The 25444-nt window shown below is 43.5% G+C and overlaps 1 protein-coding gene across 7 annotated transcripts in view; it reads right to left on the minus strand.

Moving 5' to 3' along the window:
• FGFR1 (fibroblast growth factor receptor 1) overlaps nt 1–25444 on the minus strand; it is a 127615-nt gene that overhangs the window by 31746 nt on the left and 70425 nt on the right. For 4 of the 7 annotated variants that reach the window (XM_060693598.2, XM_087875896.1, XM_060693597.2 and 1 more), the window contains exons 3-6: nt 15323–15586; nt 11807–11890; nt 10071–10246; nt 5869–5992 (exon numbers count right to left, since the gene is read on the minus strand). In XM_060693598.2, coding sequence (XP_060549581.1) covers nt 5869–5992; nt 10071–10246; nt 11807–11890; nt 15323–15586 — 648 coding nt within the window. The remainder of the gene's footprint in view (nt 1–5868; nt 5993–10070; nt 10247–11806; nt 11891–15322; nt 15587–25444) is intronic. The other 3 variants (XM_060693600.2, XM_087875898.1, XM_087875897.1) reach the window with 1 other exon arrangement.

Genomic DNA, 25444 nt, shown 5'->3' on the forward strand with positions numbered 1-25444 from the left:
CTCCCTTTCTTTCTCTCTTTTTCTCTTCCTTCCTTCCCTCCCTTTCTCTTTTTCTTTCTTTCTTCCTTCCCTTTCTTCCCTCCCTCCCTTTCTTTCTCTCTTTTTCTCTTTTTCTTTCTTTCTCTCTCTCTCTCTCTTTCTCTCTCTGCCTCTCTGAGAACTTGTGAGCTTGGATTCTTTCCCTCGATAAAGGACCTTGAAGGTGGCTCTTTACATAACCTTCTCACGAATCCCTTATTTGTCCAGGCAACCATTTTTAAGTTTTATTCCTCCAAGCAGGTGAGAAAACCATGCTGTAGCTTTTATGACGTTGAAGGTAAAGATGCTCTCTTTAATAGGCTTGGTCCTTGGCGATTCTATGGAAGCATCAATATTTTCTTGGCAATTCAGAGCAGTGGGTGCCCTTGCCCTTTTCCATTTATTTTTTTTAAAAAAATCTTTTCAGCCTATCTTACAGCTCCAGTATTCTTTCATTGTCTCCCATTCAAATGCTAACTAGGATGAATCCTGCCATCTTAACAAAAAAAGGTCAGCTAGGTAGGGCTACCTGCTGAGACTCTACAATACCTCGGCCTTAAATAAGCTCTATACTCTCCTTTGTGCATGTTGGACCGCAGGGGCAAATTTTGATTATGCCTGCCGGGTTGTGTTGCAGAAGAGGGAGATTCCCGAAGCTGCCAATTCGATGGCAGAGGAGGTCACATGTGGGTCCCTTCCATACTTTAGGAGAAGTGCAGTTTTTGAATTGCCTGACCAGAAAGGCTCTAAAGCAGTTGAGTGAACCCCCGCCTGCAGCTACTCAGATGCAGATCAGAAGTGGACTGTGGAACTTCTTAGAAACAAAAGAGAATTACAACAGCTGGCTCAGAAAAGTATAGCTTCCCATTTGTCTGCCTTCTTCACATCTTCCCTTCTGATGTGACAAAGCAGGGATTAGGAAAAATGTTTTCCCCCTTAATTACAAGAAGCCGGAGCCAAGATTCCTATTATTATTATTATTATTATTATTATTATTATTATTATTATTATTATTATTATTATTGGTTAATCTTTAGTGAGATTCACAGCCTTTGAGGCTGGTTAATAGCTCAGCAGCTCGAGTCCTAACCAAGGACCTAGGAACTGTTAAGGTATCGTCGGAGGATGTAAGCTGTTCCGAGTAAGGTGGTTTTTTGTAGAGTCAAAATGTTCAAGTCCGGCAAATTTAGAATTTCTAAATAATAATAATAATAATAATAATAATAATAATTTAATCTTTAGTGAGATTCACAGCCTTTGAGTTAATAGCTCAGCAGCTCAAGTCCTAACCAAGGACCTAGGAACTGTTAAGGTATCGTCGGAGGATGTTCCGAGTAAGGTGGTTTTTTGTAGAGTCAAAATGTTCAAGTCCGGCAAATTTAGAATTTCTAAATAGCGGGGTAGCCCTTTAGGTATTGCTCCAAGGGCTCCAATTACAATCGGGACAACATACGATTTCTTTTTCCACAGTCGCTCAACTTCAATTTGTAAGTCCCGGTACTTTGTGATTTTTTCTTGCTGCTTATCTTCAATTCGTGCATCACCAGGTATTGCAATGTCAATGAACCATATTATTAATATGATTATGATGATTATGATTATGATTATTATAGCTTGACACTTATTAAAAATATGAAGGGAATATGTCCTTGTTGCTGCTTGTTAAGAGTTCGTAGTGAATGTCCCCATTATGTATTCTACAGTCAAATTCCACTTCGAGAAGGAAGTATCACAAGACCAGTTTTTTCTCTGCCAAAAGTTTTGGATTAAAACTTCTGCAAAACTTCACTTGTCCGTAAGGAATAAATAGCCCATGTTTTCAATCTCTACCCCCAGCTGGGTTGCTATCAGCTTCATTAGAGGGACCAAGCTGGGGTCTCTTAGCTCTTGCATGAAGAAAGCCAGCGTGAAGCCTTCATGCTAGTCCTTGCTTCGAAAAACACCCCCCCTCCCCAATGAAATAATACTTGGATTAATCCAGGGGTGAAATGCTACCGGTTCAGGCGGAACCGGTAGTGATAAAAACTACAGGTTTGGGTGAACCGCTAGTAAAAAAAAAAGCTACCAGTTCGGTTGAATTGGTAGTTTAAAAAAGCTACCGGTTCCTCTGACGTGGTATTTCCGACGATCAGCTATGCCGCATGGTTTAGCTTTGCTAGAAAGCAGGAAATCCTGCTTTCTAACGAAGCTAAATCACGCAGCACAGCTGATTCCCCCCCCTCGCTGTTCTACTTACCCAGACCTCCTTTTGACGTGTACTGTGCATGCACACACGGCCAGCAAACCAGTAGGAAACTGGTTCAGATTTCACCACTGGATTAATCTATTTCCTAAAAGCAATAATGAATTAACCCTAATATCCCAGAGTTCATTGTCTATGGAACATGCCACATAACAGGAAGCAATTAAAAAGAATAACAAAAAAACAAAAAACAAAAAACCCCTCCATTGGGAAAAACGAACAGGTTAGAGCAGAAGTTCCAACAAATATTTAATTTCTATCTGTGGATTTGTAGTAATAAAAAAACAAGGTCATGACTAGATAAATACGAAGGATATCGGATCTCCGGGTTTTTCGCCGTGCCCTAAAAACTTTTTTTTTCCATCAAGCAGGGCTGGCGTGAAACCCCCCTCTCCTTTTTAGTTTTTAGCTTTTTAAATTGTCAAAGGGGTTTTAGTTTCAATGTTTTAAATTTTGGGGCCACAGTTATTTAATTCTTTTAATAATTTTAAATTTTGTATTGATAACGTGTTTTAGTTCTGGCTGTGCACCGCCCTGAGTCCACTTGGAGAAGGGCGGGATATAAATTGAATAAAATAAATTAAATTAAATAAATAAATCAGTCTGGTACAAGTGGTGAAGTGAAGAATTCCCCCCCCCCGTTTTCTTCTCTGAAGCTATCTATTCTATATTCATTTCTCACTCCCTTTTTCCCCCACTATGGATGTCAGTGAACACAACAGGGCCTGAGACATTCATTTTGTGGAACTGGGGTTGGGCTTCGAGCGGGCAGGGAAGGTAACAAATATGGCTACCTCTTCACTGGAAGTCAAAGGTCAAACAAATCTAACAAGGCCCTAGCTGATTAACAAAGAACCAGACACCATAGTGAGTGAGCATTAACCAGCTCCTTTGTTCCCCCTTGCAAACTATTTCCTTTAGTTTGCTCAGTGTAATCAAATTAAATTGCATTCTTAATGGTTCATTTAGTGGCATTTAGAGCAACTCCACAAATGACTGAGATCAGCGAGCCTAGGTTGGGAATCAAGGCTAATAAGGAAATTAATTGGGGAGGCTGATGAGAAAAAAAGTTCTTGCATAGCCTCCGAAATTACCATAAATGTGACATGCAAGATGAGACAAAGCCTTGTGTTTGAGTGGTGGAGCCAGTCTTCTGAATCCACCCAGTGAAGAGCTAGTAAGGGTGAAAATTTAAGAAGTGAACTCTTTGGAACAGCCTCTCTTTGGATACAGAAGCAATCCCAAGCCAAAATGCAGCATTCATTTCTTCTGTCTCCTCCAGAAATGCTTAGATGTTTAGGGAGAACTTCTGCCTATACATTCTAAGGCAGGGGGGTGTCCAACCTTGGCAAGTTTTAAGACTTGTGGACTTCCAAGTCCCAGAATTTCCCAGCCAGCCATTTCTGGGAGTTGAAATCCATAAGTCACAAAGGACTTTCCAAAAACCAAAGGAAAAAAAAAACACAATACACTGTAGAAGAGCAGACAGAGCTGGTGGGTGGAGTTAAATGTATCATAAGCTTAGAATCATTACACGACCACAAATGGTCTGAGAGATTAATGTCAGGTGCAAAGGAGCAGGACCATACACGAAGTTGAAGTTCAGAAGATTTACTGCCCAAGGCTATACACAATCTAGTCAACTACAATTCAGTGCTACATTGGCACCGGATAAGGGTCAATGGAATTCAAAGAGGGTTGGACTTCAGACTGTTTGTGGGAACGTCGTGACTCTAAGCCTGTGATGGAAAACCTATGGCACATGTGCCACAGGTGGCACACGGAGCCATATCTGTGGGCACACAAGCTTTGCCCTAACTCAGCTCCAGCGTGCATGTGTGCAATGGCCAGCTGATTTTCGGGCCTTTTGGGCCCACCGGAAGCCAGGAAACAGGCCATTTCCGGCCTCTGGAGGGCCTCCAGGGGGGTGGGAAAGGCCGTTTTTGCCCTCCCCAGGCTCCAAAAAAGCCTCTGGAGCCTGGGGAGGGCAAAAAATGGGCCTACCGGGCCCACTGTGACATCATGTGCCAAAAGCGGGGGGGAGTATTGGGGGGGTCACGTGCGCATGTGCGGGGGGGTGCATTAAATTATGAATGTGGGCACGCGCACACCTAACCCCCCCGCATTCCCCCTGCTTTTGGCACGCGACGGCAAAAAGTTTAGCCCTCACTGCTCTAAGCTACTGATGCGCTTAACTCCGGCCACCAGCACTGTTTGCTCTTCTCTTCTCTTCCCTAAACCACTCTATTACAAGGAGTTAAGAATCAACTTGAATTATCACAGTGATGAATAAAAAGGAGATAATACAGAGAGAGCTATTGGAAAAAGAACTTTCCAGGCCTCCATCCTGCATTTCAATTCTTTTCAATTCAAAGCAGGAGATATTGTGGCTGCATCATCAAGGCAAAGATCTCATTGTCCAGAGAGCTGTGAAGCTTCCAATATCTCTTACATCAACATTTTCCTCTTCATATACAAATATAAACAAACACAGACTTTTAGACCGGAACATTACTGGTGCCAATATATATATATATATATATATATATATATATATCGGTTGCAGAACTAATCGTTACATTATTTCACAGCCATTTTGCAGGAAAACCACAACAATCAGCTATGAGCAGTCCAATCATGGATGGAGCTGTCCATGGTTTAGATAGGAAATCAAATTTACCAGAAATATTAGCTGCGTCCTGTCAGCCAGAGATAAAGTCCAGGTTTGCTCTTAGCTTGCTTAGCACGATGTGCCGAATGAACCACAAACCAAGGATCAGGGTTTAAGTAACATCCCCAACTAAAGATTAGAATGCAGAACTGCAGACTACTTCTGCTGACTGCTGGCTGCCTGCAATTTGGCAGTTCGAATCTCACCAGGGTCAAAGTTGACTCAGCCTTCCATCCTACCGAGGTGGGTAAAATGAGGACCCAGGTTGATGGGGATAATATGCTGACTCTGTAAACCGCTTAGAGAGGGCAGTAAAAGCACTGTAAAGCGGTATATAAGTCTAAATGCTATTGCTATTGATTCAACCTTCCATCTTTCCGAGGTCAGTAAAATGAGGACCCAAATTATTGGGGACGATATGCTGGCTCTGTAAACTGCTTAGAGAGGGCTGTAAAGCACTGTGAAGCAGTATATAAGTCTAAGTGCTATTGCTATCTGTCACTAGTCAGTCAAGTCCACTTAAAAGATGAGCCAGATGTCATAAACTATCTGTCAACTTGCAAAGCTTTCAAGTTGCCATGAGCAGGAGGGAGGGAGAACTGAAGTGAATTCCATACATTCTTTCTGACCGCAATCAGAAAGAGGGTGTTAGGTTTCACAGCCAGCCAAAGTGGTTAATTGGAGAATGTGATTTATGACATGGCCAGAGAGGAGGGGAGAGACAGGGTCATAGGGGAACGTAAATCTACGTAGGATGAGTCCTAACTGCATCCCAGTATTGCCGGAATGTTGCTCCTAATAAATGACTATATTTCCTCTGAAGTTTGGATCATGGCTCATGAATTAATTAGGGCATCTTTCGGAAACTTGACACTATCATAGATTGCACAAATTGCCCTAGTGAGTCCTCCCCCTTCTGAAGCTTCCCATTTCTTACCAACAACATCAAGGTGGTAGGTGTGATTGATGGCTCCGTATTTATTCTCCACAATGCAAGTGTAGTTGCCTTTATCCGATGGCACCACAGAGTCCATGATGATGCTCCAAGTTGCATGGCGAACCTGTTGAAAGAGGATGAAATGACTCAGGGAGGCTACCTGTTGACTAAGGGTTGGGACTCAAGCACAAAAGGAGATAGTGGATGTGACTGCCCTTTTTGCCTTTTCACCCTTGAGCAAGACCAAAGGTCTCTTCCAGATCCTCTATTGCTTGGTTTAGGATGCACGTAACATCATTAATTTGTGGTTATGTTTTCCCCTTCGAGCGCACAGGCTCGTAATTGCTGTCAGCTGCAGGGTTGACCACAGAACCATCTACATCTGGAAAGATTATTCTTGAAGAGTGGGATAAAGTTGCTTTGCCAGTACAGGAACCAGACCTGAAAATACTTCCAGTTGTTTTCCTCCCACAAAGGAAGGTTACTTAGTCCCAAGTTTCACCAAGAAACCGCACAGTGCATAGATGTACATTTATTTGCAGAATCTCCAAATCTGGAATCTGAATGTGTGTGCCACCTGTTCTTTCACTGTGACTGTTTATCGGGTCCATCCTATTCCACCTTGCAAGTTGCACAATCTCGCCAAGCAACTTAGGAAGCTTAGCAAAGGCAATGCTTCAAGAGAAGTAACACGCTGTAAGCTACAACCTGTGTAAAAAGGAGGTGTTAAAATCGAATCCCTGGTGCCGCGTAACGGGGTGAGCTCCTGTTACTTGTCCCAGCTTCTGCCAACCTAGCAGTTCGAAAGCAGGTAAAAAATGCAAGTAGAAAAATAGGGACCACCGTTGGTGGGAAGGCAACAGCGTTCCGTGCGCTTTTGGCGTTGAGTCATGCCGGCCACATGACCACGGAGACGTCTTCGGACAGCGCCGGCTCTTCGGCTTTGAAACGGAGATGAGCACCGCCCCCTAGAGTCGGGAACGATTAGCATGCATGTCCTTTAAAATATAACCTCCTAAAACCTTGCAATTTTATTAAAAATCAAGGAGATTTTTTTTTTAAAAAAAAAAATGCCGTGGAAAAGTTAAAGCAACAATACAAATGTCAAAACTGGGCCTTTGTTTGAGAATCTACAGATGGTGGCCAGGGATGCTTTGAAAAATACACAGAAATACAGAGAAAATATTACGAAAGACAGACTGTTCCTCCCTGTTTTATTACAAAAGAGCCATGGTGGCACAGTGGTTAGAATGCAGTATTGCAGGCTAACTCTGCCCACTGCCAAGAGTTCGATCCTGACCGGCTCAAGGTGGACTCAGCCTTCCATCCTTCCGAGATCAATGAAATGTGGACCCAGATTGTTAGGGGCAAGATGCTGATGTTGTAAACTGCTTAGAGATAGCTGTAAAGCACTATGAAGCAGTATATAAGTCTAAATGCTATTGCTAAATGGAAGGATTTCCATACCGGGGGATTTATTTTAATTTTTGTCATTCACATTTCAGTTTGTCCCTCTTTTAGCATCTTTTCTTTGATGATTCTATTCCACCATTTCTTTGGCTCCTGAACTTGGAGTTAATGCTGAATCTGGTCTACAAGTATGCTTTTTTGTGGAAGGAAGCACTAAGATACAAAACTTCGACCCTGTTTTTTTAAAAAATGGGAAAAAAATGACCCCATTCGCACCACAAGTTTTCACTGAAATCGCACAAATTCGCAATTCTGTGGGCTTGTTTCCATTTTCAGCCAGACACAGTCCCACCCAAGAAAGAGTGAGATCAACAGAACTATGACATAATTTCCAGCATCTCCTGGGATTTTGATGAAAAATTGCCAATTTTGGGAGGTAATCCACCTACGCAAACTTCCTTCCTGCTACACAACAGCCTTTGTGGTCACTGGACAAGAGATGCAGAAGTTGCCGATCCCCTTCAGATCTTTAGGGAAGAGGTAACTCATGCGATGGAAGCTGCCCTCTACCTGGATGAAGCTCTTGTTCTGTCCCAAAAACAGAAGTTTCCTTCCTGCAAAATTCGCCAACTTCAACAGCTCCTCCAAGAGAGAAAACTAGGTCTCTCTCTCTCTCTCTCTCCCTCCCTCCCTCCCTCTCTCTCTCTCTCTCAGTCCACCTCACAGGATTGTTGTTGTGGGGAAAATAGGAGAAGGAAGATGGGTTGGACATGTTTGCCACCTTGAGTTATTTGTAAAAATGATAATGGCAGAATAGGAAGGAAAGAAAAGAAGGAAGAAGGAAGGAGAGATAAGAGGGAGGGAAGGTGGGAGGGAGGAATGAAGGAAGGGAGGAGAGATAAGAGGGAGGGAGGGAGGGAGGAAGGAACGAAGGAAGGAAGGAGAGATAAGAGGGAGGGAGGAAGGAGAGATAACAGGGAGGGAGGGTGGGAGGGAGGAACAAAGGAAGGAAGGAGAGATAAGAGGGAGAGAGGGAGGGAGGGAGGAAGGAGAGATAAGAGCATGGGACGAAGGAAGGAAGGAGAGATAAGAGGAAGGGAGGGAGGGAGGGAGGAAGGAAGGAGAGATAAGAGGGAGAGAGGGAGGGAGGGAGGAAGGAAGGAAGGGAGGAGAGATAAGAGGGAGGGAGGGAGGGAGGAAGGAAGGAACGAAGGAAGGAAGGAGAGATAAGAGGGAGGGAGGGAGGAGAGATAAGAGGGAGAGAGGGAGGGAGGAAGGAGAGATAAGAGCATGGGACGAAGGAAGGAAGGAGAGATAAGAGGGAGGGAGGAAGGAAGGAAGGAAGGAAGGAAGGAAGGAAGGAAGGAAGGAAGGAAGGAGAGATAAGAGGGAGAGAGGGAGGGAGGAGAGATAAAAGGGGGGGAGGGAGGAAGGAAGGAAGGAAGGAGATAAGAGGGAGGACGGAAAGAAGGAAGGAAGGAAGAAGGAAAGAAGAAGGAAGAAAGGAAGGAAGGAGGGAAGGAGGAGAGGAAGGGAGGGAGGGATATATCACCAGTGATGGGAAAAGGATCCAGAATGGAGTGGATGACCTACGTTGCAACACCTCTCTTTATCCCCATTTCCCATATCTATGCTCTCTTAAACAACGATTTCTATAGGATCAACCACAATAATAAACTTTTAGAGCCCTGAGATCTGAGCCTTTTTTTTTTACTTTCAACCTAATGCGGGGCACAGTTTTCAGCAAACTGCTTTTCTCTTCGCCAAGCTGCAAGCACGACTCTTCCCGGAAAAGAAGTTCCGTGTCTTCGTGCAAGTGACCAAGAGCTCAGCTAATCCAGCACAGAACGAAGGAAAAACAAAACAAAAACACAACACAACCGCCGGCGGCTGTGGATTCATCAAAGCTGCTATTGATTCTATGGGTGAAACTTCTTCAATCAGCCATGAAGATTAAAAAAAGAAAAAAGGAAAACACAAAACAGGATGCCATTTGTCTGTCACCATGGCTGGTGCTCAAAGGAGTTTTATTATTAACCCAGGAGCCTGGCCTGCATTTGCAGTGGGAGGCACGGAGTGACCAGGCAGGGTGATTTAGTCACTCCGGATGGAAATAAATTGTGCAACGGAGAGACAAAAAGGATGAGACATCCGAAGCAAGTAGCAAACCTGTTGCCAAAGGCCAGAATAACTCCTCAATGTCAGCTAAATGCCTTCGCTTGGCTTGAAAGAGATATTAGGGTAGTGGTGGGTTGCCCCCGGTTCAGACCGGTTCGCAAGAACCGGTAGTAAATTTGGCAGGAGGCTCCGCCCACCGCCCCGGATGTCGTCATCGGCTATCTGCGCATGTGCAGAAGCTTCTTGTTGCAATCTTGTTGCGAACTGGTACTAAAGTTAAGTAGAACCCACCCTGCTCCATTTGTGAAATGAAGTAAGTAAGGCCACACTTGGAAAACTGCATCCAGTTTTGGTCGCCACGATGTCAAAAAGATGTGGAGACTCTAGAAAGAGCGCAGAGAAGAGCAACCAAGATGATTAGGGGACTGGAGGCTAAAACATACGAAGAACGGTTGCAGGAACTGGGTATGTCTAGTCTGATGAAAAGAAGGACTAGGGGAGACATGATAGCAGTCTTCCGATATCTCAGGGGTTGCCCCAACAGGGCTACATTCAGAGTATAAGACGCACCCAGATTTTCACCTTCTTTTTGGGGGGTAAAAGGTGCGTCTTATACTCCAAAAAATACGGTATTTTAAAAGCAAGCCAAACACAACAGGGCTTTATTATTTTACCTTGTATCCACCAATGCGATGATCAGGTCTGAATTCCTTGCCGTTCTTCAGCCAACGGAGTGAAGGGGTGGGTGTCCCACTAGAGGGACATTTAAACTTCACAGTTTTTGCAGCAGGAACTGCATGGAGTTTCTTCTCCATTTTGTCTGGGTAGGTCCAGTAAGGTGGGATGGCTTCTACAAGAGAACCAACAAATAGGTTGCACGTTAGCAGTGGTGAAATTCAATTTTTTTTTACTACCGGTTCTGTGGGTGTGGCTTGGTGGGCGTGGCAGGGGAAGGATACTGCAAAATCCCCATTCCCTCCCCACTCCAGAGGAAGGATATTGCAAAATCCCCATTCCCTCCCCACTCCAGAGGAAGGATACTGCAAAATCTCCATTCTTATCCCACTCTGGGACCAGCCAGAGGTGGTATTTGCCGGTTCTCCGAACTACTCAAAATTTCCGTTACCGGTTCGCTGAACTACTCAAAATTTCTGCTACCGGTTCTCCGAACTACTCAAAATTTCCGCTACCAGTTCGCTGAACTACTCAAAACACGTTAGTTTTCTATTTAAGATACATTAACAATTTAGTTTATTCAGCATGAAATGGAGCTCCGTTATGTAGCATGAGGCTGTATATTCTGCAGTGTTTACATTTTGGGTAAACTCATTCCATGAATCCAAGATCTTCAAGCTAAACAGGAAACTTTCATTTTGTTTGCAAATAATAATATTAAAGAGTCTAACGACCAGAAAGGATGAGTCTTTACATTTAAAGAGCACCTGTCATTTTAGAGCCATCCTGGCAGCGCCTGTTAGCGGGCATCCACTTACCTGCTGCCCGCTATGTCCCTCACCTTGTTGTGTCACTGTTGCATCACCAGCCGTCCCATTAAAGTAAACGGGACTGTCGGTGTGTCAACAGAGCTGAGGTGGCGCAGTGGTTAGAGTGCTGTACTGCGGCTACTTCAGCTGACTGCTAGTTCAGCAGATCAGCGGATCAAATCTCACCGGCTCAAGGTTGACTCAGCCTTCCATCCTTCCGAGGTGGGTAAAATGAGGACCCAGATTGTTGGGGGGCAATATGCTAATGCAATATGCTAATATGCAATATGCTAACTTTGTAAACCGCTTAGAAAGGGCTGGAAAGCACTATGAAGCGGTATAGAAGTCTAAATAAAAATAAATAAAATAAATAAAAAACAACAACCCTGTGAGGTGGGTTGGGCTTAGAGAGAGAGAGGCACAAAATCTCAGCGGATCAAATCTCACCGGCTCAAGGTTGACTCAGCCTTCCATCCTTCCGAGGTGGGTAAAATGAGGACCCAGATTGTTTGGGGGGCAAAATGCTATTTAGTATACTGTCGATTGTTGTAAGCTGCCCAGAGTCCTCGGAGAGTGGGCGGCATAGACATATGATTAATAAAATAACAATAATAATAACAGCGGATCAGAGGAGGAGCCACTGCGGGACAGAGATGACAGTTGCTTTTTAAAAATTATGATTTAAATCGAGTGGATTTAAACCAAGTCTTTTTACTAGTGATTTAAATCACAATTTAAATCAACCCGATTTAAATCAAATCCACCCTGTCCATGGGGGTTAGACGCCTCTAGTTTTAAGTCCCTGCAAAAAGAAAAGAATGTTCTACACAAAATTCGGATTGCTTGGGGAAAAAAAAAAATCTCCCACTGGGGCTCTGCAAGATGTCATGGCTGCTTTTGAACAAGGTAGGAAAAGAGATGCTTACGGTTCGGTTTGGAATTGTCTGCTTCCTTTTCTTCCGAGGAAGAGTCATCATCGTCATCGTCATCTTCTGCAGAGGGGAGAGCATCTAAGGAGGATAGAAATGGTAAATATGAGTTGAGAAAAATGAGCTTTTCCCAATGAGATAAGACAGTATTTCTCAACCTCGGGAACTTTGATATAGCTCAGTGTTTCTCAACCTTGGAAGCTTGAAGACGGGTGGGGGATTCTGGGAGTTGAAGTCCACCCATCTTCAAGCTTCCAAGGTTGAGAAACACTGATATAGGTGGACTCCCAGAATTCTGAGAGTTGAAGTCCACGGAATTCTGGGAGTTGAAGTCCATAGTTCTTCAAGTCCGTAAGATTGAGAAACACTGAATTAAAAAAAAGGACAGAATTGTCTTCTTCTTTTTCTTTTTACTGCCTTATTATAGACAGTCTCGTTTAACGACCGTTCAAAGTTACAACTACCTCCCAAAAGTTACTTATGACCTGTCCTCAAAGTCAAACACACACACACACACACACACACACACACACACACACACACATAGAGAGAGACAACATTTTGGGCAATTGGCAACTGGCCTATATTTAAAACCGGTTTCAGCATCCTGAGGTTAAATGATTATAATTTGTCCCCTTCCTTTGCTGGTTTCTGGCCAAAAATGTCCATTCGGGAGAACGGAGTCACTCAACGACCATGTGATCTAACAACCATGCTTTACCCGTTGTAAAATTAACTGTAGTGATCCGTATAATGACCACCATAATTTATGAGGGAAAATGCAGCCTCAGTTGTGGTTGTTACGTGAGGTAGTCCTCACTTAAGGTAAAGACATTCGTAGGAAATTCTGAGTATTTGAAATACTGATTCTTCATAATGTGATATTATGAGGAATCAGATGTTATGAGCCGTGGTGGCCCAGTGGTTAGAATGAAGTATTACAGGCTAATTCTGCCCACTGCCAGCGGTTCGATTCTCACAGGCTCAAAGTTGACTCAGCCTTCCATCCTTCCGAGGTCAGTAAAATGAGGACCCAGATTGTTGGGGGCAGTAGGCTGACTCTGTAAACCGCTTAGAGAGCGGTAAAGCACTGTAAAGCCGTATATAAGTGCTATTGCTATTATTGCACGGCGTAACAAGAGGTGGGAACGGAAGGGTAGACAAAGTCAATAGGAAGCTAATATTGATTGTTTTGATCAGAAGAATTCGCACGAACATTTGCCACTGGCAAACGTGTTTCCTACAGTGATAAAGTCCAGCCTACAAAAGAGTAGGCAATCTTGCTCATTCCGTGCTGAACATCTGGGATCTTATTGACATATAAGCTTTCTTCAGATTCAGCGAAGCAAGGAAGAGTTCTTGTCCTCAGACAAATGTTGGAGATACCCTGGAGATATGTTTCAGATGTCGCTATTACTATCCCTAGATTTTCTCCTGAGAGAGGCAGAGCTGGTGACAAGCAATCATGTTGGCTGTCTCCGAAAGCAGGACAAAATGCGTGGATGGTTTGTCGTTAAGTCAACCATTTGGCAAGCCTGTAAGGAATACCCTGCCTGCCACTTAGCATGAGTTAGTTCTTCCATCAACAGCTCATCACCAGATAGGGCTGCGCCTGGACCAAAGCATTTCAGAGTGCAGAGGGAGCTACAAACACACAATGAAAAGCTTCTCCATGGGAGAAAAGACAACTAAAACCCCAGGAGGCCTCCTACGTCCTTCTTCTTATCTGAATTACCAGAAGGAGCAGACTCCCTGGAAAGCCTTTTGTCCATTCATAAAGGGTTGACTTGATAGAACCTCAGAATCACAACCAGAGCGGCCAAGAAGTAGCTCTTCCCAGTTGTCCATTAAGGTAGAGGTGGATCGTGAAGTTTGGCAATTAGGCCAATTTAGCAGATTAGGAACTGTTGATGGGGAGACATCAGAAAAGCTTTCCAGGTGCTAATGCTTCCAATTTCAGCTACTGGAAATTTCAGCCATTTAGGTTTTTCAGAATCTTGTTGTCCTTTGAATGAAAATCAACTGTTTCTTCAGTCAGTCCATCCATCCATCCATCCATCCATCCATCCATCCATCCATCCATCCATCCATCCAGTGGTGGGATTCAAATAATTTAACAACCGGTTCTCTGCCCTAATGACCGGCTGGGTGGGCGTGGCCATGGTGGGCATGGCCGGGGACTGTGACAGGCAGCGCTCGGCCTCCTCCACACACCCCCTGGGAGCAGAAATGGGCCGCGGGGTGGGCGCACCTCATTTTGGGCCTAGTAGGCCTCCCTGTACTTACCTGGGAGCCAAAATGGGGCACGTGGGACTCCTGGAAGGGGCAGGGTGGGAAGGGGTGTGGCCAGTCAGCAATTTAACAACCGGTTTGCCCAAACTGGCCTGAACCGGCTAAATCCCACCACTCCATCCATCACATCGTATCATCTCTAACCAAAATGAATTTGTCAGTTTCTATAGGACTTTCAAACTGGGAAAATCAAATCAAATGCAACCTCAATTTTTTTTTTTGGTTCTATCTATGGGTAGCCAAATGAAGTTCAGCGGGCCCATGAAACGGAAGGAGGCCCACCAAAATTATCCATGGCATGGCCTCTTACCTTCATCAAATTGGCATACAATTCCAAAGATAAAATTTAAACCCCTCGCCAATTAAAATTAAAAATAACAGTTCAGAAACAAAAGTTACGTGATAGCTTGCTCCAAATAAAGCAGAACAGCATTTATTTTCTCCCAACAATAAAAAAACACGAAGGAGTACCACCTTACCCATACCACCAGAGCTCACTTCGAACCCTGATCCATTTTTGCCCTAGGGCTAAGCATATGAGGAATCTTTTTAAACATGTGGACAATGTTTTTAATTTTTTTAAAACAAACAGTTGGAGAGAATTTTCTAGTGGTGTCCCCTTGTGCATCACACTATATAGACCAGAGGTGTCAAATTCTATTTCATTGAGGGACGCATCAGGGTTGTGTTTGACCTCGGGGGCTAAGGTGGGCATGGCCAGCTTGACATCACTCACGTCAGGGGCATCCGTGGTGGCCCGAACGCCCTGCCAGCAAAAATGGGCTCCTGAGCTCTGTTTTCAGCTGTGACGGCCTCCTGCCGCCCTCTTGCCAGTGAAAATGGAGCTAAGCGTGCATGTGCCACCCTGAGCTCCATTTTCACTGGCACAGAGTGGCAGGAGGCTGTCGCGGCTGAAAACGGAGCCTGGGAGGGCCGCGCGAAGCCCTTCTGAGCTCCATTTTCATTGGCAGAAGCACCACGGGCCAGTCCTTTGTTGTTTCTAGGGCAGCCCCGCGGGCCAGATCTAAGGACCCCGTGGACCAAATCCAGCCCTGAGGCCTTGAATTTGATACCCCGGTATAGGCTGAATCCTGGTCCCCCATCTTCTGCAACTGGCAGTTAAGGTTGAAAAAAACAACAACGGTAAGGCTGACAACGACAATTCAAAAGTGTCTTTCCCAGCAGCTCTCATTCATCTTGGGTAGGAAGCCTGCTACAAACCTGAGACGTTCACGGAGAAATAGGTGGTCTCGCTTCCTGAGGGGCTGTTGGTCATGCAGGCGTAAAGGCCCGAGTCCTCAGGCACAGCGTCCCTGACCTCTACCTCCTCCCCTGTGATGCGCGTCCGGTTGTTCTCGGATAGCTGCACCCCGTCTCGTACCCAGTTGATGCTCTGAACATCGTCCCGGAGGCGGCAGCGCAACTGGAGGAGGTCGCCAGGGTGAGCCGAGTAAGACTCCACTTCCAGGCTTGTTTGGGGGAGAACTGGAAATGTTAGGGGAGAAAAAAAAACAGAGAGGGAGAGAGAGAGGGGGAAGCAAGGTGGTGAATGCTTTATTGCAGATGCATTCCTCTGGCAGCATGCAAACGTTGGAGAGAGCTTCAGCTGCCATGCGGGTCTCTGCAAGAGCGAGGCAAGCGAGAATCTGCAACAAAGCTTTTCATTTCAATGACCGATCCAGCACTATCAATGAATACACAGCTATTTTTTTATGCAATGTATATGTATATATATATTAAAAAATGTGTTATTAGGAAACCAAGAACAAAGAGGGCTGAAACGAGCAAGATGAGCCAAAAACAAATGGCAAGTCAGGATGGGCAACCCAGCAGGAGACGGCTTTGTGAGAACGTCAGGCACAACAGGTAAGCAGGCTGCCATCCGGCCTTCGGAGCAAGGAAGGACAAAGAGGAGGCAAGGGTTAAAAGCTATGATAGGGGAACGAAACCTCTCTTTCCTCCTTCACTGCATGATCTGTTGTTCTGTAGGACTCCTTTATTAGGCCATCAGTAGAACATTGCTTGTTGACGTAATGGGGAGACACAGGCTCAAGCTCAACCCTTCCAAGACTGAGTGGCTGTGGTTCCCGGCATCCCGATATAGTCAGTTGACTCCATCACTGACTATTGGGGGCGAGTCTTTGGCCCCCTCGGAGAGGGCTCGCAATCTGGGAGTCCTCCTGGATACGCAGCTGTCCTTGGAGGAACATCTGACGGCTGTGGCCAGGGGGACTTTTGGTCAGGTTCGCCTGATCCGCCAGTTGCGGCCCTTTCTTGATCGGGATTCCCTGTGCAGTCACTCATGCCCTCGTCACCTCTCGCCTGGACTACTGCAACGCTCTCTACATGGGGCTCCCCTTGAAGAGCACCCGGAGGCTCCAACTGGTCCAGAATGCGGCCGCGCGGGTAGTCACGGGAGCCACATGGCGCTCCCATACAACACCTCTCCTGCGTGAGCTGCACTGGCTCCTGGTGGTCTTCTGGGTGCGCTTCAAGGTGTTGGTTATCACCTTTAAAGCGCTCCATGGCATAGGGCCTAGCTATCTGCAAGACCGCCTGCTGCTACCGACGACCTCCCATCGACCTGTGCGCTCCCACAGAGAGGGCCTCCTCGGGGTGCCATCAGCCAAACAATGTAGGCTGGTGACCCCCAGGGGGAGGGCCTTCTCTGTGGGGGCTCCCACCCTCTGGAATCAGCTGCCCCCAGAGATAAGGAGAATCCAAGACCTCCGTGCCTTCCGCCGTGCCCTTAAAACCTTCTTTTTTCAGCAAGCCGGGCTGGCTTAATATATTTTTAAATATTTTTAATTGGTTTGTCATTGTTTTTTAATTACGGGGCCCAATTTATATATATCTTTTTCATAGTATTTTAATGTTTGTAGTCTATGTTTTTATTTGGCTGTACACCGCCCTGAGTCCTCAGGGAGAAGGGCGGTATATAAATTTGATATAAAATAAATAAATAAAAATAAAATGACCATGCTCTGAGGAGTCCTTGGTGCTCTCTTGAGCTGGCTTGTTTTCTTGAAGACGTTTAATGACCCAAACTAGGTAACATCATCAGTGCTAGCATGAAGATGATATTACCTAGTTTGGGTATCCCCAAAGAGTAATATCATCATCAGAGTATCAGAGCTGAAGAAGCTTCTTGGATGAGAAGCAAAACGTCTTCGAAGAAAAACCAGAAAGTCCAGTTGCCTCTTGAAAAAAGCACCTTTGGGACAACCATGATCTGGATGACTGAGAATCTCCATAGACATCTAACTTGGGTAATGAAACATCTGCAAGAAAACAACTGAGCTCAGAGACCACCAAGGACCCCTCACGTTAACCCTGAGCTACAAATATTCTCCTTTATTGTGACCACGCTTGAAATTTCTTCTACAAAGCTAACCATCCGTTGAGTGAATCCTTGACCACGCCATGTCAGTATGCCAGTGGAGGGACAGAATGAGCTGGTTTAATTTTTGCTTTTTTTAAAAAAAAAAAAGTGCTTCCACAGGATGGAAAGTAGATCCTGCAGACCTATCCTATCCACTTGCCCTGGAATAGTTCAAGGACAGTATTAACATCTCATCTTCTCTTGAGGGAGAAACATCACTCTGTAAATAAGGAACCCACTAGCATTCCTGTCTAGTTGAGACATCTTCTGTTCCTTAGCAGTTGAAGACATCTAGTTGAGACATCTTCTGTTCCTTAGAAGTTGAGACATCTTCTGTTCCTTAGCTATCAGCAGATGTTTCCTACTTACCATAATCAATAAAGCCCCCCAAGAGAAGTAACCTCAGTTTCTTCCAAATGCCCTTTCGATGGGCTTATCAAATTTTGGCAGGCACGTGGACTAGAAGATTGAGTTTTGAGGAATATTCATTTTCAGAATGTCTACAGAGATTCTCACTCAGTCTTGGTTGTCCCAAAGGTGCTTTTTTTCAAGAGGCAACTGGACTTTCTGGTTTTTCTTGAAGACGTTTCTTCAGTTTCAGAGCTGAAGAAGCCATCTGGATGAGGAATGAAAAGACTTCCAAGAAAAACAAGGAAGTCCAGTTGCTTCTTGGAAAAGCACCGTTGTTGCGACATTCGTTTTCAGAAGGCTAAATGTTTAGAGTTGTTTGGAAATCAGAAATAACACGGGGCGGAGGGGAAAGCATCACACCGGGAGGTCATGTTATCTCATCCTATGCTGAAATCATTGACTCTAGAGACCACTTTGAGAGGGAATGGAGTGAAACTACCATAAGTTGGCTGGGATTCACATCTTGAGCTCAGCAATTCCTACCCAAGTTACCATCCTTGTTCCAAACCATTGACAGAAGTGGTCGGTTGGCTGGGGGGGCCAGTTCACTTTCTCAACTACAGGTAGTTGTTCTGTCCCAGCTACGGAACCCAAAGAACGCAGCACACACAAAGTCTGTACAAAACTTAATTTACTAAAATAACTCAGTCTTTTTCAAACAAAGGCTGTTAATAAACTTTCTTAACAGCCTACAAGAATCCAAAATAATCACAATCTTACTATGGTTGGCAGAAAGCCCAGAAGCAATTAGCAGAGAATCCAGACACTAAGGAGAGTGAACTAAAGTTGTTCCCTACAAATTGCTTCAGTCGGTGTTCCTCCTTAAATAGGCTAGGGGAGTGGCCAATTAGCCCCACGCCTTACTCTCGAGGAGACCTTCTCCTGAGGAGCCACTCCTGCCTTTTGGCAGCTCTGCGCGCCTGTGCATCAAGAAGAGGCTCCTCCTCTTCGTCCTCCTCACTTAAGGGAGCTTCTGGAGTTGAAGTCCACCCATCTTCAAGCTACCAAGGTTGAGAAACACTGACATAGACAGAATTACAATTGTTATTTTTGTGCAGAATTGCAATTCAGGAAGAACTTTGTGAGGGTCCTTCCGGCTTCTAGAAGTTACATGTCTGGCTACAAGTGGAGCATCTCTTACCTAGTTCCTAGCAAGGCAAAGCTGGCTACAATTTAATACAAACGATGAGTTTGGAAGTCACAACATGATTATTCTGAGTCAAGGATTTTCTCCAGAGAACATTTTTGGCAGTGTTGTGATGGTAGGCCCATTTTCTCTCAATGATGTCAGCCTCATGAGGTAGACTAGGCAGGAAACATTACCAAATGAACTTAAGGTCACATTAACAGAATCTTGTAAGTGTGAAAGTCCTTCTCTCCACCACCCACCATTCCCCCTTTACAACCTCAAAACTAGGGAGGGTGTCTCACCTGAGTATCTCTCCCCACTCATATTCCTGACGCAGGCTCAGCTGCCTTTTATATTTTATATATATATTTATATTTTATATATTGTCAGAATGGTCGAACAATTGGCAACTTCAAATCTCAACCAACAAATGCTCTGTCTTACACATTGGCAACAAAAATCAGAACACTAAATACAAGCTGGGCGGATACGACCTTGTAGACGACCCTCACTCTGTCAAGGACCTAGGAGTAAGTCATCTCAAACGATCTAAACCCCAGAGCTCACTGTAACAGCATTGCCAAAAAGGAATTAAGAGTTGTTAACCTAATTTTGCAAAGCTTCGTCTCCAATAACATTGAATTGTTAACTAGGGCATACAAAACCTTTGCTAGACCAATTCTCGAATACAGCTCGTCTGCCTGGAATCCACACTGTATATTGGATATTAATACAATTGAGCGAGTCCAGAGGTATTTCACGAGAAGAGTCCTCCACTCCTCTGCTCACAACAAAATACCTTATGCCACCAGGATTGAAATTTTGGGCTCGGACAATCTTGAACTGCGCCGCCTGCAGTGTTGGCGCATCCACAACTTTTGGAGGCAAGTCATTCCACTGATTAATTGTTCTATCAGGAAACACAGTCAGCTTCTTTTTGAGGTTCTTTACAAAGAAAGGGGATGTGGTGGCTCAGTGGCTAAGACGCTGAGCTTGTCGAACGAAAGGTCGGCAGTTCAGCGGTTCGAATGCCTAGTGCCGCGTAACGGGGTGAGCTCCCGTGACTTGTCCCAGCTTCTGCCAACCTAGCAGTTCGAAAGCACGTAAAAAATGCAAGTAGAAAAATAGGGGCCACTTTTGGTGGGAAGGTAACAGCGTTCCGTGCGCCTTCGGCGTTTAGTCATGCCAGCCACGTGACCACGGAGATGTCTTCGGACAGCGCTGGCTCTTCGGCTTTGAAACGGAGATGAGCACCGCCCCCTAGGGTCAGGAATGACTAGCACATATGTGCGAGGGGAACCTTTACCTTTTACACAGTACTATTTAAGCTCCTTCCCAATGAAAAATGAAAAATAAAATAAAATATGGAAGGAATCTGCCAAGGGTAGTTCCTTTCTTAATCTTTCTTTCCGTCAAAAAGAAGAGAGAGGGCGGAATTTGCAAGAGATCTGTTCCCTTTCATTCCTCAGGCACAGAATCAGACTGAAGTATCTTCTGAATTGTCAACTCTTGCTCCTCCTTTATCCTAGCTGCTGAAACCCAGAATTAGTGTGATTAAACTTGAGAGACCTTCCCACCCTTGAAATCTTTGGGGGGGGGAGAGACTTTTTATTATCTCAGCTGACGAGAAGTCTGCACAATGATGGCCATTCAAAGCCACCCACAGCAGAATTGCAACCGGGAGTAGCAAGCTCTTCAACAAAGAAAAGATTTGATTGCCAGAGACGGTCAGCTTCAAGAAAGCCTCCAGTTATTATTAAAATGCTGTCCGGAGAATCTCAGCCTCAAATATACACTCAGAAAAAGAAAAGAAAAGCAGCTGCCACAAAACCAAACATTTGTTTGGGGAGCACAAAGATCCTTTTCCTTCCTTTTTTGGCTTCTCTGGTTCTCCAATTCGGTGAGCTCCATTTTGCCCTTAATTGGGCAACTTGTTTCTCTAAATCAGAAAGAAAAACAAGCAACGGACAAAGAATCGGCTCGGTGATACTGTTGGGTGTGGATTATAGGGATTGTAGTTCAGCCTGCTTTGCTCACAACTTTAACGTGACACTTATTCCGCGCAGGAAGTTTATTTTTTTATTTTTTTATTTATAAAATTGATTAGTCGCCAACAGGGCAAGTTTCTATTGAGGGTCTAGAAAGTTCAAAAGTTTCTGAATAAGAACAAATTGCTGCTAAATCCCCTGTTCAGTTTCTGTTTTAAAACTCTACCAAATCTTTGCCTTCTCAAGTTCCATCCAAAAGTTTCATCAACCTTGACCAAGTGAAAACTATGATTCTGAATGTTACTAACTTCTCCTCAGTGGCTGGTGTTATGGGATTTGATTAAAGTAGAATAATCAGCGATTGATAAATCACAGATACAACGGAAACGACAAAAATCACAGATACAACAGAAACGACAAAAGCACACACATCACACCAGTAGTGGGTTCCTCCTGGTTCGGCCCGGTTCCACCAGTGGTAGACCGGTGCCTGCAAAAATAAATGAGTAGACCGGTGCCTGCAAAAACAAATGAGTAGACCAGTGCCTGCAAAAACAAATGAGTAGACCAGTGCCTGCAAAAATAAATGGGTAGACTGGTGCCTCCAAAAACAAATGGGTAGACCAGTGCCTGCAAAAATAAATGAGTAGACCGGTACAGCTTTTCAAGCAGTTAAAAGTCTGGTAGACCAGTACCTCCGCTCAATCCTAAAGAATTGTCACATGACCATCAAGCCACGCCCACAAAATAAGCTACGTCCACAGAACAGGTAGTAAAAAATTTTAGAACCCACCTCTGCACCACACATACACAGAAACTTTTTTTAAAAAAATATGGCTACCCTAACATTCTAGAAACAAAACAGATTTTAAAACTGTTAAGACACCTGTAACTTAATAGTGTTGATCTAATGTTATTAAAAGGCGAAGCGTTTGTGATCTGGGTTTTTCAACCTGTCTTCTACAGAACCCAAGTTGTTCATGAGAAGTTGATGGGAGTCCTGTGAGAGATTAAGGGTATAAAAAGAATTCCCTCAAACACAGTAGATTATCTATCGCTAGAGTTGATCAGTTTCTGGGGGCCTTTTAAATAACAAATTCTCCACTTAACCCAAAAAAGTTCTCCTACAAGGTCTGCAACTGAACTAAATAACCCTTACTTTATTGCAATACGTCTGAATTACAACTTCAGATGATGTTTCAATAAACATTAACTCTCAATATATACATTTAAATCCGGGGTGTCCAACTTTGGCAACTTTAAGACTTGTGGACTTCAACTCCCAGAATTCCCCAGCTAGCAAAGTTGGACACCCCTGATTTAAAAGAAACTGTGATAAAGATGATAAAACTGCTTGGACCAAAACAGAAAGAAGCAGCAGCACCGTGGAAACCTTGCAGAGGTAAATCTGTCAATATATCCAATAAGAAATCAAAGTTTTAAAATACTCTCTCCAGACACTATTTGATTCATGCAAAAATAGATGAATGTTCATCTGTGCAAATGTCACTTCCCTAATCAACATGGACAACCATACAAAATGTTTTATAGTGGCCATTCATATAATAAATTTGTTGGATAGACCTCAAGTTTACGTATTTTACAGATACGGCTTAGAGACAAAAATGTTCCGACTTATCTTACTCTAATAATCTCCAGTAGACTGGAAATGTAATAATAATTCTACATTTAGACGTCCCAGATGTAAAGCTAAAATATATCATCATCATAATTGTTATTATCATCATTATGTTAAATTTATTAACTGCCCAATTCAAATGGACTCTTGGACTGACATACAAAACTAGAAAAATCATAAAAGCAACTAAAAATCTAAAATCAGATAGACAGCCTAGATTAAAATAATTTAATCGAGAGCAAAATCAACCAAAATAAAACAATGGGCTGATAAACACTAGTCTTAAATTCCTAATCATTTGTTTCATTCTTCACTCACTGGTCTTATCTGTCTCTCTTTTTTTTTTTTTGATTTTAAAAACAAACTTTATTCAATATAAAGAGATAAAACATTGTACAAAACGTTCTTAACTCTAAAAAAGAAGATACAATTCTAAATTACATATATATATACTAAATATACTAAATATACATATATACTAAAACTGACAAACAGGATTATCTCTCTATATTTAAACATGTAAATACATATATACATTAACCTTGATTCCTTAATGACAGTGTAATTTTGTTATCCTTAATTTCTTACTGTATTTGACTTTAATTTTTTTTCTTTCGACTGATCCATTCATACCATCTGTCCCATATTTTGTAATACTGTGAGTCTTCCTTGTTGTTTAATTTTAAAGTTAATCTATCCATTTCTGCACATGTGAATATTTTTTGAATTATTTGTTGTTCTGTTGGCAACTGTTCTAATTTCCAGGATTGGGCTAGGGTTAGTCTGGCTGCTGTAATTATATGTAGTGTGATGTATTTTATTTCTTTTCTATTACTTTTTTTGAATATGCCTAATAAAAAAATTTCAGGTTTTAGGTCGATCTCTTCTTCTGTTATATCTGTTATCCACTGGTCTTATCTCAATATCACCCCTGGGTACAATGATACTTCAGTACACATCATTAATTGGTTCCGGGAGGTGCAATGAATACCAAAAACAATGAGTACTAAATAATTTTTTCCTGTAAGGAATAATGTAATGAGTCACAAGGTAGCCAACTCCAACCAGTTCTAGCTTGTGCTTTGAGTACTAAACAAACAATGAGTACCACATCAAAATTTCCGCATCAAAACACATTGAGCATCAAATTCAATGAGTTTCAAAGCAGTGGAGTACCAAGGTACCACTGTATAATAAAAGTACCTTAACCTTTATACATGATTGCCTTCCTTCTGATTCAACTTCAATCCTACAAGCTGGCTTTGAACCCAACAACATAAATATTTATTGAGCTCCAAACGGGGTAATTCTTTTTTGCAAGACACACGGATTATTCTCCCTCTCCATGTTGTTACAGAACTGGATTCAGGCAAAATGTTCTTCTTCCAGATTCATATTACAGCTTAAGGCAAATGATCACAGGGATGGATATGAGAACCAATGTGATGCAGGGATGAAGCTACAAGACTAGAAGTGGAGAGATCCAGATTCAAGTGCTCCCTTAGGCATGGAAGCTTGTTGATTGAATTCGGGCCAGTATGTTTCTCTCAGCCCAAGAACCAGCGTGATCCAACAAGTGAAAGCATTAGATTAGCAATGGGGAGACCCATGTTCTTATTTTTCAAGAGCTGTATCGTGGCATTTTCCTTGTGTATACTTTTGAAAAATTGCTTAGCGCATTGTAAGCCGCCCTGAGTCTCCGGAGAAGGGCGGCATATAAATCAAATAAAAAAAATAAAATAAAAAAATAAATAAAAATAAAACTGGAATACATCTTCTAATTAAACTCATATTTATTGTAAAGAAGAAAATAAAACATCTTACTATCTAAAATAATTAAACTGTTACATTTTTGCAAAGTTCCTACCGGCTACTTCTCAGCAGCCGGACTTCTCTGACAAAGAAAAGTGAAGAAGCAAGTGAAAGAAAGGAGTGAAGGAATGTGGATATACGTAGTATCAGTTACTGATAAGACCTTGGCAAGCTATGGAAAGTCTGACAGTCCAGAAATATGAGCTCAGCTGGTAAATACAAAAAAATGCAGTGACAACGACCTCTACAAAAGTCTCTCCACTTCACAGAAGTTTCTTGGGTGACTTGGGCCGGCCACTCTGGCTTAGACAAGCCCACATCACAGGAGGCGTAAATATCAGGCGCAAGAAATCAGGATCCAGAATAGAGTTCAAAAGTACTGGAAGTTTATTTCATACTATCTGTACATAAGAATTCAGATCTACTAACGGTCAAGGCAAATTGGTGCCAGATAAGAATCAACGGACAAGAGACTTCAAGGGGGACTGGATTTAGGTCTCTTTTGGGGGCTTAGGGGCTCCAGACTGATGATGCATTTGACCCTGCCCTTGGAGTCAACCAAGGTGTCAGCCATCTTTTACCTTTGGGCCTTCAGGCCTGCCACAAATTCTACTGTGGGAAAATGGGAGGGGGGATTGTATGGAGTGAAGATGATATGTAGTCAAAATAACATTCTTTTCTCAGAGAGTCAAGGCTGAGTTGCCCTGCAGCTGTGCTGAGAAGACTGGGGAGCAGTGGTGAAATTCAAATATTTTTACTACCGTTTCTGTGGGCATGGGCGTGGTGTGGCTTGGTGGACGTGGCAGGGGAAGGATACTGCAAAAACTCCATTCCCATCCCACTCCTGGGGGAAGGATATTGCAAAATCTCCATTCCCACCCCACGCTGGGGCCAGCCAGAGGTGGTATTTGCCAGTTCTCCGAACTACTCAAAATTTCCGCTACCGGTTCTCCAGAACCTGTCAGATTTTACCCCTGACAGC

Source organism: Pantherophis guttatus, chromosome 9, assembly GCF_059756535.1.
Source record: "Pantherophis guttatus breed Tessera chromosome 9, ASM5975653v1, whole genome shotgun sequence".
In the NCBI taxonomy this organism is placed as follows: domain Eukaryota; kingdom Metazoa; phylum Chordata; class Lepidosauria; order Squamata; family Colubridae; genus Pantherophis; species Pantherophis guttatus.